This window comes from Phyllostomus hastatus, unplaced genomic scaffold, assembly GCF_019186645.2.
Source record: "Phyllostomus hastatus isolate PE091 unplaced genomic scaffold, TTU_PhHast_1.1 phas_contig_210, whole genome shotgun sequence".
Lineage (NCBI taxonomy): Eukaryota > Metazoa > Chordata > Mammalia > Chiroptera > Phyllostomidae > Phyllostomus > Phyllostomus hastatus.
In genome coordinates, this window is record NW_025333737.1 from 7,941,941 (window position 1) to 7,958,142 (window position 16,202).

The window sequence follows — 16,202 nt, forward strand, 5'->3', positions numbered from 1 at the left end:
ATCCTCCTTCTTGACAGGCATTGGAAAGAAAGCATTTGCCCGATCAGTGGCTGCTTGTCATATACCAGAAGCCGTGTTAATTTGTTCTGTGGAAGACTCTACATTAAGCACAGGAGCCACAGTCAGAGCTGCTACTTGCTCACGTTTGTGGAAGTCCACTGTCATCCATCACAATCCATCAGATTTTGACAATACAGGTACAATGAGGACCAGCACCCTGCATCCTGGAAGTCTCTGTGGCCCTGACCTCTGTCATTGTTCCCAGTGTGTACCACAGTTTTTGATGTACTACCTCGGTCAGGTGGGGTGAAGCGGTCAGGTTCAAGGCCTTCCACTTGGCCTTCTCCCCCTCCCCCGAATAGCTCTTTCCTGTTCCAACAGCACTTATTCCACAGGCCAAGGACTGAGGTGAGGACTGTGTCAGCTTCCAGGCATGTTAATGTCAATGAGACATTCATGAACCAGGAAATGACCACCCACTGGGTTCATGGACCTAGAGGCGTCACTGTGAGATGACCCTGGGCCAGGACTCCATGGGTCGCCTGACTCCCCCTTCCTGTGCTTCTAACAGGGGAGCCATGGTAATACTTTGGGTCCCTGAATATCACTATCAACTTGGACCTGGTTTCCAATCCTTGAAAAACTGGATGTTCCCTTCCCCTGATGTACAGTTGCCTGAGTTAATGCACTCTCTTCCTACAAGGGGGACTGGGCCTCTTCTGAAGGCCTCAGGGGTTCAGAGGAATCCTCCAGGCTCCCAGTTACGTCTACACGCATACACTCCTACACATGATGGCCCATCCTGTCAGGGACCCGACGTTGGCATGGGAGACCCGCTGAGGCTGAGAATTCAAACTTCTCTGATGGTCTGCATTTCCTCATATCAGCCAGTGAGCCTGGATTTCAGCACAAATAGACTTCCAGCCACAGGTTCAAAGCCAAAAAGGTCCTGTGACTTTCCTACTTGGCTCTGAATCGGTGATTAATTGGCTTGGGCCTACTGTTTTCCTTTCTTTGATGTACTGATGGCTCTTAGAAACAGCCTCTCCGTTCCACAATCCTTATAATTACTACCTCTGCTATACTGCTCAGATGCCAAAAATATCGCAAAAGCCAGTACATCCCCTTCCAGCTGTGCGCTGCCACAGAAATAGTGTTTAACCACAGGCCAGGAGCAGTCGAGTCTCCCCTGACCACCAGCATCGGGGTCCTCGCTGCCAGCAGGTCATCCAACTCCAGAAGCTCTTCCTCAGAACCTGCTTCTCTTGGCACCAACTGCCTTAGGTTGGGGGCCCTAGAACAGCGGCTCTCTCAGTGCGGTCCTTGGACCAGCAGCATCGGCATTACCTGGGAACTTGTTAGAAATGCACATTCTCGGCCCCCGCCTTAGACCAGCAGACACAGGAGCTCTGAGAGGAGGCCCAGCAATCTGCTGTAGCAAGTCCTGGAGGCGATTCTGATGAATGCTGAAGCTTCAGAGCCATTGCCCAAGAAGCAGAGCCTAGGATGGGCTTCTCGTGCAAGTACTTTCTCAAAGGAAAGCTCTCAGGAGGAAGGTGTGAGTAAGTGAAGGAAGCCAAATGAGGCGGAGGAAGGAGCGAGGCCAAGATGGGGCTTCAGCTGAAGTTCAGCCTTGGCCTGATCCCACAGGTGGCTCTGAAGTGTAAATGGTGCCAAAATTGTCCCACCTTATGGCCATCTTAGTACAACTGTATTGTAACTGCAGCAGGTCTAGCTGCCTGCTGCTACGAACGCTAATACTCATGAGGCAGGTGCTGATGAGAAGGAAAGTGGTTTATTCAGATGCCAGCCATCTGGAAGATGGGGGACTCAATGTCACAAAGCCCATCTCTACCTCGAAGTGGAGGCAGAGGTTTTTATGAGGAGGGAGAGAGAAAGTAGAACAAAGAGATCAAGGGAGGGGTTGAAAAGTTCTCTGCGTGCAGACGAGCACAGTCCATTCCAATAAGGCAAGTGACAGTCCGGCATGCATCATCCTGGTTTAGTCATTTCAGCTTCGTGTCATCCTGACTCCATGCATGAAGGTCAGCAAATCTCCCGGAGCTGGGATGCTTAAAGGTCAGAGTCTGTATCTTTTGAAGTTAGTTCCTAGGATTCTTGGACAAGCATGCTGTTTATCTGCAAGCCACATATTAGTCAGAGTCAGCACTTACAGAAACAATGTCAGAAGAATGGTGGGGTGGGTTACACTTTCCCACTGTTACAGTATCATTAGTCATTGGCTAAAGAACCCCCCTCCAACAAAGGCAGCTGAGACAAATTTCCAGGCATCTCCAAGTAAGGCCGCTGCAGATGGTGTGGGTAACCTCTGAAGAAGAGACAGCTGGGAGCTGTTAGCAGCCAACACTTCCAGTCCCCGGGGCATGAGTACAAGGCTTGGTGAAGGGCATCCGGCTGGGGCACCAACACCACCGACTAAAAAGTGCTTGGAGCCTGTTAATTCTCTTCACAGCATAAAAACGCAGTGAGGCAGTTGGGGCAATAGAAAATGCACTGGGCAAAACAGCGAGACAAGTGCGACTCGAGTCCTGGCACTGAACTACACCTGTGTGTCCTGGCCCGTGACCTCGGTGCCCTCACTTAAAATACGAGGCAAACACCGCTCTCCCGTGGTTGTGAATGAACTTAGATAACATGAGAAAATGTACTGTACACTTTATGGCATAAAGGAATATTGCATATTTTATGCTTTCTGTTGAACAGAAAAGAAATACATAATTTACTTTTGGTGATAAGTATTTATTACAAGGGAGATTTGCTGGGCCATGAGGTTGAGCGTTTTCATTCTAACGAGATATGATCAAATTGCTCTCTCAAACGATTATATCAATTTCTACTCCCGCAGCAGATGAGAATTCCCATTTCCTTACAACCTGGCCAGTCCTCTCTCATTTGTTTGGGCCAGTCTACTGGGGATAAGGGGCATGTGCACAGGGAGACACAGGTTCAAGTACATTCTTTCCAGCACTTTTGTCAGAGGTAAAATTGGAGATAAGCCTGGTGCACCTCATTAAGGAAACGAATACATCAGTTGTGATGAATTCATACAGTGGACTGCGACATTGCATTACAGCCAAGGAACTGATATATAACCTACGTGCACCCGCACACGTATATGACAGCGTGGAGTGGAAAACATAATTGTAAGACGTTATATAGCATATCGTGCCATTAATATGCATTTTAAAACACGTAAAATGATAGTATGTATTGTTTTTGGATGCACACATTTATAATAAAAACATGAAAATGTGCACTGAACATGCACCAAACTCACAGTTAGTGGTTGCTTATGGGGAAGGAAGGGCGTGGGCCCGGGCAGGGAAACACAGGAGACTCTAATCTTTCTAAAGTTGTAGTCCTTGTAAAACAACCATAAAAAATATGAAAAAAAGCACTTCACATTTGTTGATCTGGAGTAGCAGATACATGGTTTTTTTAATTCTTGGTACTTTATTTTTCATTTTAATTATTTAATTGCTTAGGGAACATTGCTTCAGAAGGGGGACAAGGGCGTGGCAGCTACCTCATTTCATTCTGCAGCCCTGTGCTGGGTGTTGGTGTGCACACAAGTGAACAAAATAGCCATGAACTAGGCCCTCATGGAATGTGTGGCCTCATGGGCTAGAGAAACCCAAACTGTTGTAAGTGCAGAGCTGAGAAATTATAGGGTGCCGTGATGAAGTAAATGAGGGAGGTTAAATTTAAATTGGGGTATGGAAAGGGCATCTCTCAAAGGCTGGTTTTAAATTGAGGCCTGAGGATTAGCGGGAAGTAGCCAGTGGGGAGTGGGGGCAGTGGACTGCATGCTGGGCCTTGGGAACAGTGTGGGAGAACCCCTCGGGCAGGTCGGAGCATGACTTCCCTGGGAACCTAAAGGAGAAGCTGCCAGGGCCGGAGGCTCGCACAGCAGAGCCCCGGGGAGGGGGCTCGTCCGCGGCGAGAGACGAGGCCGGAAGCTCGGGCTGCACAGGTTCAGGCCAGAACGAGCAGGCCCCAGTCGGGATGTTTTTGTTTGTTTGTTTTAGTTTTATGAGTTATGGAGTATCTTTGCAAGTTGTTTTTGAATCTTATGAGTAATGAAGTATCCTGGCAATTTGTTTTTTTAACTTGCTCGTTATAAAATTTCCAAACACACACACACAAATAGAATAGTGCAGTGAAACCCTGCATGTCCACTTTCAGCGTGACCAATCTCTCAAGTCCCTGGCCCACCTGGTATTATTCTGGAGAGAATTCAATACATGACCTCATTTCCCATGGAAATACTACAGTATGTACCTTTAAAAGAGAAAGAGTCTCTTTGGGGAAAGATAACCAAAATACAATATCGCACCTAAAAACTGAATAATAATTTCTGAATAACATCAAATATTTGAAGAGTTTTAAAGAAGAGAACCACATCATGGGATTTGCTTTTAATAAACAATCCTGGCTGCGCTGTGCAGGGGAGACTCGCGGGCAGGAACAATGGAGGCAGAGAGTTAGGAGGCCAGGGCAGAGGTCCAGCAGGACTTGGCGGAGGCTGGACCTTTGCCACTGCAAAGGACGTGCACAGCAGAGGACGTAGAGAGTGGGTCTATTAGAAAGGGATGTACACACACTTGGTGATGAATGGGATACAAGGAATGAGATCAGAGAGATGCCAAGAATGGTCCTTAGGCTCCACCCTGATCACTGGGGAGGGTGGTGATACCACTTACTGAGATGAGGACCCTGGGTAAGCAGTGGTGGAGCATGGGCAGGAGAAGGGGAGATGGAGAGCTCAGCTTTAAGGACTCGTTCCACTCTTAGGGGTTTACTCAGAGGGGTGATGGAAGAGGTGTCTGCCATGCTCCCTGGCCTCCACTGCCCCTCTTCCTCCTGCTCCTCCTCCTCCTTTGTACCACTGCACCCTTGCAATATGCCCTGGGAGCAGGAGGCCTCATGTAAATGCTATGCAAGCTGAGTCTTCAGACAAGGGAAGCAAAAGAGCCATTCCATTTTCCAGAAGGGCCACACGTGATCTGTGGACAGCCACAGGCTTCATTCTCACTTGAGGAGTGAGTTCTGTCCTCTTGAGCTCCTAGGATGCCTCCACATCTTGGCCCTGAACAGTCATCTCTGAAATATTTTCATGCCATGGGTATGGAAGAGAATGTGAGTTTTTCAGACATTAAGACAATTGCGTTGACAAAATGCCCCAAAGTGGCATACATACTAGAAAGAACATAGAGGAGGTATACCACTATACCAGGACACTGCCACCCCATGCAGTGTCTTTGGGTAAACTAGAAGATTTGTAGTCTATTTCTTTTTCTCCTTGGGCAGGGGTAGCCCCCAGGCACATGACTTTGAAACTAGACAATATCTTCATGAAAAATGAAGAAAAGGTCTTCCTGTTCAGGGTGGCACAACTCCTTGTCCAACTGTCCTCAGGTCATGGAAACAAAACAATTGCTCACAGCGGCACTGTCCTTCGTGATGGCCTGTAGTAGCTTTTAATGTGGTTGGTGCGACATGGAGCACGTTGCAATAGTTACATTATTTGGTGCTTTGTCTTGTTTTTTTGTGTGTGTGCCCCCCAAAGGGGGACTTGGGCAGGAACTAGTTGGATTCAGTAGATCAATATGAAACAGAATAGCCAGGAAAAGACTCTTGGAAGTGGCCAGGTTTGAGCTAGCATTTAGGGAAGGGCAGCAGAGGGAGATCATTCCAGAGGAGGGCATCTCCACTCCTTCAGTGGGATAAGACAACACCAAGCTGGCATGCAAATCAAAGAAAGGGCATTATCCAGAAAAGCCACAGGGGTCAGCCACAGCCAGTGCTGCTGAAGGGATCAGAGAAGAAAGACTGAGAGAAGAACTTTTAGAACAGTTCTTTTAAGAGCAGTGAAATTGCAAGGGGTTAAGGAAGGGAAGCACATAAAGAAACAGAGGTACAGCCTGTTTTGCATGAATTCAAGAAGTCTGGCATAAAAAGCCAGTTGAGAAGTGGGATGGTAGCTGGAAGAAGCAAAAGGGTCAAGTGAAGCTTTTTCAAGTGGAGCACCGGCTTCTATTTAAAGGTGTTATGAACAGAGTCAGTGAGAAGTCAAAGCCTGAACATCCCAGAGGGGAGCAGTGCCCAGAGGAGGAGGATCCCTTGGGACCTGAAAGAGAAACACCTGGTTTCTAAGCCTGGTAAGATGAGACGATATCTCCAAGACAGATGTAGTAATAAGTGACAACCCTTCAGGTGTGTAGCCTCGATCATTTAAAGCAAATATGAGGTGAGAATAAGTTAGAGTAGCATATCCTAAAATGTCTTTTCCTAGGGATCCCTAGGGATCTTGTTAAATACCAATTCTGATTCTGTAGTTCTGGGGCGAGGCCTGAGCATCTGCATTTCCAACAACTTCCCAAGTGACACCCATATTGCTGGTCTTCATGTACAACACTCAACTAATGAGAGCCTTAGGAAGTCGTAACAGAGAACGTGGAGAAGAAGAAATGATCAAAACCTAACCCAGAAACTTCCTTGAGGAGAATGAAGATCGAAGTCTCCAGAATGAAAGGGCTTCCTAAGCCAGATGAATGGAAAATCAGCAGAGACATCCTGGGAAATTTCAGAACAAGGACAAGAAGTTCTCTCAGAGATAAGCAGGAGGTTGTCCATATAACTTTGAGGATAAAACTGGTATCGTGGTTTTGTCAGACATATGTGGGCTCTGATACCTACAGTGTTTTGAGGGAAGATGATTTGGAACCTGGGGTTTTATATACCCAGCCAAACTGTCCCTACAATGAGAGAAGGCTCTGGTGGGAAGCATAGCTTATTTAACAAGAACCTTGGGGGTGTTTCTTATGTCATCTTCCCATGGGTCTACTGGCATAATGGCAACCTGAAATTCAGCAAAAGCAAAGCAATAAACGTAATGAAGTTCAGGGCCACAGATCTGACTTATCTAGAGGAGTCTGAGTAGAAGGAAATAAGAAAAAATGAGGTACAGTCATTTATGAATGCAGGGGGAAGTGACATCATGCATGAAAGACAAGGAGAGGCCAATGGCAGAGACTTGAAACAACAGACGTGAATTCTCAGTACGAAGGGGGTATCCTGTCCTGAACTGAGAAGGAGAAGTGGCCCTGTTTTTTTTGAGTCATCTTTAGGGGGGATTCAGAGTTCCATTAAGACAGGGAGGCAAAAGCAGGACATAGGCAATTGCTTTAGGGTAAAGGAAATGCCTTCTCATAACAGAATGGGGTTCCCCAGAGTGCAGTAACCGACCAGGATGTAGAGGGATTGATTTGCATGGGATGAGCTGGGTGGTTATGAGGATGTGAAATAGGACGGCAAGGAGAGAACAGCTGTCAATCAGGGGGAGGGACACAGGGGTTTCCAGGGAACTCTTAAGCTTTTTAAGTTTGTAAGAATCATGGAGATTTAGTCCTACACAGAGTATGTGATAAAAGTTTTTTTAAAAAGGAAAAAAGGCCCAAACTCAATAACCCCAATTAAATTTCCTGCTTGCATTGATCAGAGCCCTAGTCAGCAGGGCTTCCCTGGCCCAGGGAAGACCCAGGCAGGGCTAACCTCAGCCAGAACCTCCTGTATGGAGGGGTCTTGCAGAAGGGGGAGAAACTTGACAAGGCCTTGAGCCCAAGGTCCGGCAAGGGCCAAGGATGGGGAGGAGTCCCTGTGGATCAAAGCAGGGGAAAAAGCAGAGAGAGTGGACCTGAAATTGATGGGTTCCTGGGCAAAGGAAGCGGTACCAGCAAAGCAGGTTGGTGCTTCTGCACCCAAGACAGAAAGCATTCATTCCTGACTACGCTTTATGGGGTATGAATGTCTGCTGGGCGTGATTGTCAACCAGATAAAAGTCAGCGGCCGGGAAGCTAGGACCCACTCATGTCACTGAACTGCTTGCCCCCCTCAGAGGGCTTCAGGCACACAGGGAAGGGCGGGCTGATAACTGCCCCCGCAGAGTGATGCTCAGGCTGTACCTCCTCAGGCCCCTCGGACAGGCATGGGACTGCTTGCCTTCATTTCCTTCTAGAGCAAGAGCTGGCACACTTTTTCTGTAAAGGGCAGATAATTCGTATTTAAAATCTCTCTGATGCCACATCCCAGCTCTTGTCCACCCTTGCATGTTGCCTTCTAAAAATCGCCTCCATATCCTCCTCGGCATGGGTAGACTTTGGTCTCAGGGTGTAAATTGAATCACCTTGGATATGCAGTGGCTTTTCAGAATTCTGTAGTGTAAATTTTTATAAAGAGAAGAGTCCTTTTCAGAAACCTGGTAAGCCTGCCTAACTCCTCCCTAGCACAACCTAGAATGTTAATTGCCTACTTGCTGAGAAGTGTGTTCCTGCCTGAAACTCGCACCACCTTTCAACTCTTTGGCTCTGCAAAAACCTTACTTCTTAGAAATTAACTAAATGTGTGCGATTGTGTATGTTACAGATATTGGTCAAAGACTGGGTTAATTCTCGTGGAGCAGTGAATGTTTGTTGTAAATACAAATATCGGAAAACACACATTTGAGGTGTAAACAGCTAAATTTGCAAGGTCAGTGGCAGAAAAGACACAGCAAAGAAATGGAAAGGCTGTTCACACTTTGTTTATACTTTCCTGTTGTTTTGAATTCATTGAACATATGTCATTGCTCGGTCTGTTTTTTATTATTTTGTAGGCAAAGAGCAAAACAGGCAAAAATCCCTGCCTTCAAGTTGCTTACATTCTAGTAGCAGCAGAGGGGCAATAAATAAACTAACAAGTAAAATATGTAGTCTATCAGGTGGTAGTGACTGTGTTACAGGGAAAAAAAGCCGGAAGGGACGACACATGTGTGCATGCATGTGCACGTGGGTTGGTGAGGCAGCAGGATGGCCTGGTGGGCCGGCCCAGGCGGCATCTTTTCCGATCGCCCTCTCTCCGAGTGGGATTGCTTTTCCAAAGTGATTGACAGGCAGGCCTCACCGGTCAGGCACCATTTAAACAGAGACACAGTGAAGGTGGAAAAGTGAGCCACGTGGACATTTGGAGGAAGGGCATTTCAGGGCCAGGGGCAGCGAGAACCAAGCCCTGAGTCAGGCCTCTGTGTGGCATGGCCACACACCAGCCAGGAGGTGAGTGTGGCTGAAGTCATCTGTGCCCAATCACAGGTATTCGCACTGTTGCTTGAGAGAGCTGCCTTTGATGGCTCGGAAAGACAGACCCACAGTTTCCTCTTATACTAAGCAGATTATATAAACCCTGTTCAAGTTAGAGTTCATGGCTCTGTGATTTTGAATGGCCCTAAATGATTCTAAATCCTTGTCCAATTTAAAGATCAATGTCTTGGCCACCTAGAGGCAGGCTTCTCCATGGTGTTTATATACCTTATTATAGACACAATCGTGAATAAAATGTGCACTGATTTTCTTCTGAAACTACCACAAAGTACACCTGCCCTAACCGACCCACTCCTTCCTGGACTTTCTAACAGTGTGTGTTGAGAGCGCCTCCTTCTGTCCAGCTTTAGCATTGCATTTCTCCACCAGAGTTGGTTGCACCCCTGACAGGCTGAGCCCAGGGCTCAGAGGGACTGAAACTGGCCCAGATATAGAAGACGTCTATGTTTCCTCGTGCATTCACTTCCTTCCCCAGCCTAGATTTAGCAGTTTTATTGTTTAAAAACACTGTCTCCTGTGGTCTGTTAACCTCTATTCTTGCCGGCTTGCATCTGGCTCCTGACCAGCAAGCCGCTACACATTTCTGCATGAATGTTGGCGGCTTTCTGCTCCATTTCTCTGTGTCTCTTTCCCTTTTTTTCCTGGAGAATTGGTGAGCAAAAGCAGAAAGAACCACAGAAGACGAAACCTTAGTCTGTTTACGTATATCCCCAGCCAACCAGAGCTCAGGGCTTGGAGGCCAGGAGCTGAACCCATGGTAGTTCTGACCTTAATGCAGAGGAGCTAAAGGTGCAGGCTGCCTCCCAGCCCAGCCGCTGACATATACAGGGCTCTTAGGTCCTTCCCCCAAGGGAGTGAAAGTAAATTATAATAGTAATGGAGGATGGGGTGGAGCTGGGACTGGGGGACTGCTGTGAGCTAAACTGTATCCTCCCAAAACTTTCGTGTTGAAGCCCTAACCTCCCTGCCCACCCCAGTGTGACAATATTTGGAGCTGAGGTCTCTGGGAGGTAGCTGGGTTTAGATGAGGCCGTAAGGGTGGGGCCCCTGGATGAGATTAGTCTCCTGCTGAGAAGATGAGAGACCAGACCTTGTGTGCCTTCCCTGCCTAATGAAGAAGACACAGCAAGCAAGTGGCCGTCATCTACAAGCCAAGACGAGAGCCTTCACCTTGACTGGGGCCAACACCTTGATCTGGGACTTCCTCGCCCCCAGAGCTGTGAGAACACATGTCTGTGGTATTTTGTTATGGCAGGCTGAGCTGACTAGGGAGGGACCCAGAGCCTCTCTAGCTTCCAGTGGAGATTAATAAACCACTTCTGTCTATTCTATAACTTCCCTTTTCCCATCTGTAAAACAGAACAAAACGAAAAAAAGAATGCCATTAATTATTTACTGGAAGCCATGTTTCAAGGCAATTAGTTGTCTGAGTTCCCTTCAGGTGGAGCAGAGACAGCTCTGCTAAAAGTCCCTACTCTGGGGCGGGGCTCCTTGCCCAGCCCCACCCCTGACACTCCCCAGAGCAGCTGGGGAAGGATGAGATGCCAGGGACGGTGGTGTCAGGGAGGAGGCACAGGTGTGGGGAGCACCTGGTCCTAAAACGCCATCATTGGGAGGCCACGTCAATCCTGACCCTTTCCAGCTTCCCTTTCATTTTGCTTCTACACTGAGTCATGTCCAAATCTTATCCCCTGGTCCCAATGGTCATTCTTCCTGTCTACCTATCCTCAGCAAAGCGACCACAGAGTGGGCTTCTGGGCTGAGCGCAGCAACTGGAAACTTGGGAAGCAGGGAACAGGGGACAAGGGAGTGGGGACAGGGTGGGTATAGGGAGGGGACACATGTGTCTTTGCCTCTTCAGTATCATTGCCACGTGCCTGGTTCTCACTGGCTACTCTTGTACCCAACCCTGTGACGGAACACTCTGTTCTAGCTGCTGTTACATTTGAGATGAAAAATAGAAAAAAATATACAATAATCACATTGGAAAGCCGACTCTACCCTGTCTAGCCTTTGGTTTCTGTGTGAGCAATGGGGCAGAGAATGGGTTTACTGCCAGGGGATGGTGGGGTAAGGAGGAGCGTGGCCTTCTGAGATACTGAGAAGTTCCATCTGACTGTCCTGGGTTTTGTATTTTTGCTCTTGTCTGGCATGTGGCACGATGCACCTCCCACTCGGAAGGCCCCTGGCAAAGCCCTGCAGTAACGCTCTCTCACTGGCTCTACGTGCATGAGGAGAGAGGCCAACAAAAGTGGTCCTGTCGGGGTTCAGTGGAGGTTTTTCTAAGAGGAGAGTGACTTTTTAGGCACACATCATTCACTTGGAAAAGGAGAAGGGGAAAGGTGAAACAGACTGATTCAGGTCTTTCCTTCGTTTTTGAAATGAATTATGTTACTCTCTGCTACCACCCCCCCCCCAACACGCACACACCTAGACCTTGAATTTACAGAGTGAAATGTACGAACAGAGCATCTCTGAGATGAAGAGCTTTCTACAAAGTGCTGGCTCTGGGGATGGAGGGAGATGGGATAGAGAGGAGGGAGCAGACCCAGACCCTGTCCTGCGTTTTCCAGGAGAGCTGTAGGCACAGACTCAAACCAGAGGGGCGAGATTGCAACAGGGAGGCAGAGTGGAGCCTGAGAAAGCCGCTCAGCCTCTCGTGATGGGGCACCCATGGTCACTGCACCGTTTGCAGCCTCTAATTACGCCGCTGGTGGCAAGAATGAGGTCATGGTGTCTGCAAGTAACTTTCCCAGTAATGAGCCCCTCTCAAAATGGCAGGCTCCCTGCTCAGCCTCCTCCTGGGCCAGCGAAACTCGGATAAGAAGCAACATCAGACAGTTCCCTTCCTCTGTGTGTGGTTGTGTGTGTGTCCAGGTTGAATCCAGAAAGAGCCCATGAGTCCTCTTCTCCAACACACAGGGATGGAGACAGATATGTCTTAAGAGTAGCTAGTCGGGTGCTGTCCCACCGCCCTCTAACGAGATGGCATGCCTGTCGACTTCTGTCACAAAAAGAAACCTCTTCCCTCCCTGAATCCCCTGGTTGGTGCCCTGTCCCGGCCTTTGGGAATTAACCCCCCAGAAGAAGGTTCTGGGGCTACACACCTGGTTGTGCAATCATGTCTCTCCTTTACAAAGAGAAAAATGCTGCTCGGGGTCCCAGGAGCACCCTGTTCAGACTCCTGGCTTTTGGAAGTCTGGGATCCGACATGTAGAGGGTGGAACCCACCGGGCTTTCAGACAGCTGTGTAGACGGGAGCTCCCACCCTCTGTGAACAGAAAAACAGCCTTTCTGCTGTTTGTCTGCTGACTGAGGAGGAGAGGTTCGAGCAAATCTGGCTCTCAGGCCCCCTCTGTGAGCGAAGAGTGAAATAGCACCCTGCAGATCACAGCTGTTCTCCAGGGTCTGGGAGGACCCGGGCTTTCCCAACTGTCTGTTGGGGTGGTTAGAGCACTTGGGGGGGGGGGGGCGGGATTTGAGGTCACAGCTGGACATCCCTAAGCATCTGACAATGGTGTGGCCAGCAAGGGGGCAGGGGTTGGCCATGTCTAGGCCGCCTGCCCCCAAAGCCCTCTCATTTACCCATCAGCCAGCCAGAAGAGCTCCGGCCTGGGATGGAGCACAGGTTTCCAGGGGGAAATCCCAAAACGTTGTCTGATTTAGGTGACTGAAGGACTATAGGAAAGGCAGGCTAACTTCTCAATCATTTTCAGAAAATGCCCACAGTTCTTTTTCCAAGGCAGGGGGAATGAAAATATAAAGGTAATGAAATGTTTTTGGCGGCTGCCATTCCGCAGTGATCAGGCTGGCTGCCCTCGGGGGCGGAGGCGGCCGCCAGGGAGAGAGGGGAGCAAGTGCCCGGACAAAGGCAGGGGGTCTCAGTGGCTCTCTGCTTCCCAGGTGGGCGGGGCCCACTCCTCCACGTGACTCAGCAGGCAGAGTCAGGGAGCACAGTTGTTTAGGGGCTCACGAAAATATTTAATATCTTTTAAAATCGGAAGAAATAAATGAACTTTTTAGGTTGAAGAAAATGTTTCAGCATGTAATATTAATATATTTATCTTTATGCCAAGACAGTCATAAAATATTAGTTTTAATGGAGGAAGGGGTTCGGGGAAGCAAAGCTGTCTGGTACCTGGGAAAGTTTGACCGGGTCCTGCAGACCCGAGCTGGGCTTCTCGCCGTGGGGGTGCCGGCCCTCCTGCTCACTCCTCTGGACCACAAAGGGAGGAAACCTCCCAGTCCTCTTCTTTGTGGCACCCTCACCAATTTCCCTTCTACCCGTTGCAAAAAGAGCTCAGAACAAAGAATGCACAGATCTTGGCACCAAATTCACTTTCTCAGCCATCTGTAAGTCCTCGGCCTCCCTTTTGTCTTGCTCTCTGCCATGAGCGTTTCCAGACTTTTGAAAGACCGACCCGGGAAGAAGAAACTAGAACCAACCAGTTCACCGACTCTCTCTTCCCAACATACCCCGCACCTCTGTCACTTAATGTCGGGGAAGGGTGTTGGGGTTCCCGGCTATGGGAGAGAGTGGGAATCGGATGAGGCCTTTGAGACAGGCGTGGGGGCCCAGACAGCGAAGGGGCTCGATGCGTATCTCTTCTCCGTACCGTTCGAGGTTGGCACTGCTGCCCCCCGGCGGGTCCCGGAGACGCTGGGCGCCCGCGGCCGCGCAGACGAAATGTGTTTAGCGGGGCTCGCTCCCGGGCCTGGCTCGGGGCCGCCGCCGCCGCCGTCCCCCTCCTCCCCGCGCGCAGGCTGCTCTCCAGTCGCGGCCACTGGGTAGCGCTCGGCCCTCCTCTCCGCGTCGCCGCCTCCGCCTCCGCCGCCGCGCTCGTCCCCGGCTCTCGCTGCCCCCGCAGCTCCGGCACGGCGCAGGCAGGCAGGCAGGAGCGGTTCTCCGGACACCAAGCCCGGGAAACGGGGCGGCGGGCTCGGCGAACGGCAGCGGCTACCGAGGCGGGCGGCAGCAGAGCGTCCGAGGTGCTGGGGCGGGCGCAGCGGCCGCTGTTCCTCAAGCCGGGGCTGTTGGCAAGGGCCGGGCGTCTGAGGAGGCGCCGCGCCCCCGGAGCCTGGGCTGCCCGCCGGGCTCTCCGTGCGTCTCGCCGAGAGCTCCGGCCAGGGCGCGGCGGAGGGCAGAACCGCGGGTCTCCATCCTCGGGGCGCCAGGAGGCTCTGTGCCCGGGCGCCGGCAACAGCCCCGGTCACCGAGCCCAGCAGCGGTCCCCGCTGCACGGCAGCCGGCGCGGACAGGCGCGCGCGGGGCTGCGTGCCGGGCCGCGGGACCCGCAAAGTTTGGTAGCCGGCTCGGTGCGGAGCCGAGGGCGCGCCCGGGCCCAGCGCTCCCGGGAGGGACGGAGAGTCCCGGTATTGGGCGCCAGGGCGGTGGAGCCGGCAGGGGTGGCTCGGCCCCGTCAGATGCCGCCTGCAAAGTTAGAAAGAAGAAAACTTCAGCTCCAGGGAGATTCGGACCGCGATGCAAACCGCGCGACCCGAAATCCGCGCCCCTGAAAGAACCCCCGCGCCCACGTCTGCCGCCTCACTTGGCTCCAGCCCGGCCCCCGGGGCCCAGCGCCTGGAAAGGCAGTGACGGCGTCCGCCTGGACGACCCAACCAGGGGGCGGGAAGGGGGCGGGGGGCGGGCAACGTGGCCACTGGAGGAAGTTTGCTGAAGTTGTCCTTTTATTCCGGAGCCCGGCCAGCGACCCAACCGAATCGCAGAGGCCTCCCAGCCTGGGAGACGAAGTCGGAGTTGGGGTGCTAAGGGAGGGAGGCACCGTGAGTCTGAGAGCGCGGCTTTTTCTTTTTGCTCGCCCATTGCCTACCGGGCGCGCCGCCGGGACCGAACTTGGACAGAAGAGGACGAGGAAGCACTAGGGTCGCCAGAGCTGCCCCTCCCGGGCATACACCGCCCCGGGCCAGACCGCGTAGACAGTCTCCCCGGACGAAGTCCGCAGGGTACTGGACCCCACCAGGATTATAAAACAGTGCGGACGACCCCCACCCCATCCCCGCACCATGTGGGGGCTGCTGATCTGGACTCTGCTGGCCCTGCACCGGATACCCAAGGCCAGAGCCCAAGGTAGGAGGGTCACCCCCACGTGGGGCTGAGGAGGGGGCTAGAGGAGGAGGTGGGGATGGTCCTAGAGGACGGGGCGGGAACCTGCTGGCCTCACAGTGGCCCTGTGGACACCGGGCTTAGCCCGGGCAGAGCTTTCTCACGGGAATTTCAGGAACCCCTCCTGGAGTTTTGGGGGCTCTCTTTGCGGGGGGGCAGTCTCTCCGAGACTTGTGGCTTCCGAGTGAGAAGGGAAGGTGCGGCTCGTGCCTGGAGGCGTCGCTCTGGCAGGCTGAGAAGAGCCTGAGAGGAGGTGGGAGGGGGAGGGTCGCTGCTCTCCCACCCGCTGTGGGTACCCCGTTGGGCCCGTAAGGGAGGGGCGCGCCGTTCCGAGCCGGAGTCAGCCCCCGCCTCCACCGAGCTCCTCAGGCCGGGCTCCTGGTTCCCCGATCAGTGTCCGCAGAGAAGGGCAAGGCCCTGCCAGTCAGGCGCGGGCTGCCCGGGGGCGAGGGTGGGGGTAGGAGGGCGGCGGGAAGGAGCCGGAGGCTGGTGCTGGGTACCCGTTGGTAGCCCGGGGAGGGCGATTGCCGGGCTTGGCCACGTACGGAACCGGCTCCTGGTTGCCTGGCCGGCCGCTGAGGCTGAGGGCGCTTCGAGGTCCGAGCCGGGAGCCTTGGTCGTGGTGCAACAGCGGACGCACCAGGGGGTGGTGCACAGGGAGGGTCTGAGACCCTCTCCTCTCCCACCCCTCAGATACACACAGCTCCTGCCTTTGCCTTCAGCTCCGCGGGCGCTCAATTGTCTCTGCAGCCGCCGTTCTGACCTGTAGCTGCCTGGAGCAGCCTGGCAGCGGAGAAGGGCTGGTGGGTTTGGGGGTGGGAGCGTTAGGAAGGGTGAGGAGGTGTGATCTGCACTGCCCACCTCCAGAGGGCGGATGCCCAAATGTCCTCCCAGTCCCCTGGCAGGTTCCAGAAGGGGAGGGC

General features: G+C 52.0%; 1 protein-coding gene across 1 annotated transcript in view; it reads left to right on the top strand.

Moving 5' to 3' along the window:
• The first annotated feature begins 14,564 nt into the window (after positions 1 to 14,564).
• The window catches only part of SDK2 (sidekick cell adhesion molecule 2), a 246,277-nt gene continuing 244,639 nt past the window's right edge, over positions 14,565 to 16,202 (top strand). The window contains exon 1 of the mRNA XM_045837275.1: positions 14,565 to 15,243. Coding sequence (XP_045693231.1) covers positions 15,180 to 15,243 — 64 coding nt within the window. The 5' untranslated portion in view covers positions 14,565 to 15,179. The remainder of the gene's footprint in view (positions 15,244 to 16,202) is intronic.